This window comes from Trachymyrmex cornetzi, unplaced genomic scaffold (assembly GCF_001594075.2).
Source record: "Trachymyrmex cornetzi isolate Tcor2-1 unplaced genomic scaffold, Tcor1.1 scaffold306, whole genome shotgun sequence".
In the NCBI taxonomy this organism is placed as follows: Eukaryota; Metazoa; Arthropoda; class Insecta; order Hymenoptera; family Formicidae; genus Trachymyrmex; species Trachymyrmex cornetzi.
This window is the reverse complement of record NW_017297755.1, coordinates 41863-43454: the sequence shown is the minus strand read 5'-3', so window position 1 is coordinate 43454 and position 1592 is coordinate 41863. Positions and strand designations below refer to the sequence as shown.

Below are 1592 nucleotides of genomic sequence, written 5' to 3'. Positions count from 1 at the left end.
ATAAATATCATAGACTTAAAAATAGCATGAATCAATAAATGATAATAAGATAATGATCTATATCCTAACCTTAAAATTATTATTATTATACCTAACTGCCTTAATGTCGATAGAGCAATAGTTTTTTTAAAATCATTCTCAAAATTTGCTATAATTCCAGATATAAACATTGTTAAAATAGATAAAAAACTCAAAATTAATCTAATGCCCGTAGTTATCAAAAATTCATTAAATCGAATTATTAAATATACCCCGGCTGTTACTAATGTTGATGAATGTACTAAAGCAGAAACAGGAGTAGGGGCTGCTATTGCTATAGGTAATCACACAGAAAAAGGAATTTGAGCTCTTTTTGTAACAGCTGCTAATATTAGTATAAATATAATGCCTTTACCCCCAATATCTTTAAATAGTCTTAAATCTCACCTACCTATTATTATTATTATCCTTATTGCCATTAATATCCCAATATCCCCAATTCGGTTACACAAAACTGTTACTATTCCTGAATTATAAGAACTATAATTATGATAATATATAACTAAGCAATAAGATACTATCCCTAACCCATCCCATCCCAATAAAATCCTAATAACATTAGGTCTAATAACCATTAAAATTATTGATAAAATAAACAATAAAACTAAATAATTAAATCGATTTATATTTTTTTCATTCTCTATATAAATTATCCTATATAATATAATCATAGAAGAAATTAATAAAATTAATCTTACAAATGACAATGAAATTCAATCTAATAATATAATAACTTTAATATTAACAGAATTAAATTCAAAAATTATTCACTCTATAATAACCATTAAATCTAAATAATATAATACCAAACTTATAATACTTAATATAATAAATAATATATATATGTATATATAGAAAAAATAATGTATTAAAAATAATTTAAGATTCTTTTACTTTATACCTATAATTCCACAAATTATTATTCTATATTTTTTAAACTACCTAAATTTATACTATTTTCTAATACTTTATAAATAATCACCTCTATTCTATTCATTATCCTCCCTTCTTATCTTGTATTTATACTATAAATAATCCTAAATTTAATAATAATATTAATAAAGGAAAAAAATGTATTACTAAAACTATATATTCCTTTAACTCAGAATTATAAATTTTACCTTCATAATAAACATTTTTCCCATGATATACATAAGAAAATAAATATAATGAATATGCCCCTCTAAAAAAACAAATTAATATTAAATAACTCATCATGCTTATATCTCAATTTACGATTCTTATTAATATTATTATTTCTCCGGCAAAATTTAAAGATACAGGAAAAGAAAAGTTTACTACACAAAACATAAATCATCATATAATAATTGAAGGTAAATTTCTTACTATTCCCTTATTTAATATCAATAGCCGCCTACCTGATCGTTCATAATATAAATTCACTAAATAAAATATCCCAGATGAACATAATCCATGAGCAATTATTATTAAGTATATATACAGGGTGGGGAAAAAGTATGGAAGCAAACAATTATTTCCGAAACTATTCATTTTTCGACAAAATGTCTTAGACATAATTTTTATGGTATGAA

The 1592-nt window shown here is 22.5% G+C and overlaps 1 protein-coding gene across 1 annotated transcript in view; it reads right to left on the bottom strand.

The window, feature by feature from the left end:
* Positions 1 to 1089: 1089 nt before the first annotated feature.
* The window catches only part of LOC108762537 (NADH-ubiquinone oxidoreductase chain 4-like), a gene marked incomplete at both ends in the record, with an annotated part of 1476 nt that continues 973 nt past the window's right edge, over positions 1090 to 1592 (bottom strand). Inside the window, 2 exon segments of the mRNA XM_018509579.1 lie at positions 1090 to 1160; positions 1365 to 1489. Of these exon segments, the coding sequence (XP_018365081.1) occupies positions 1090 to 1160; positions 1365 to 1489 (196 nt within the window).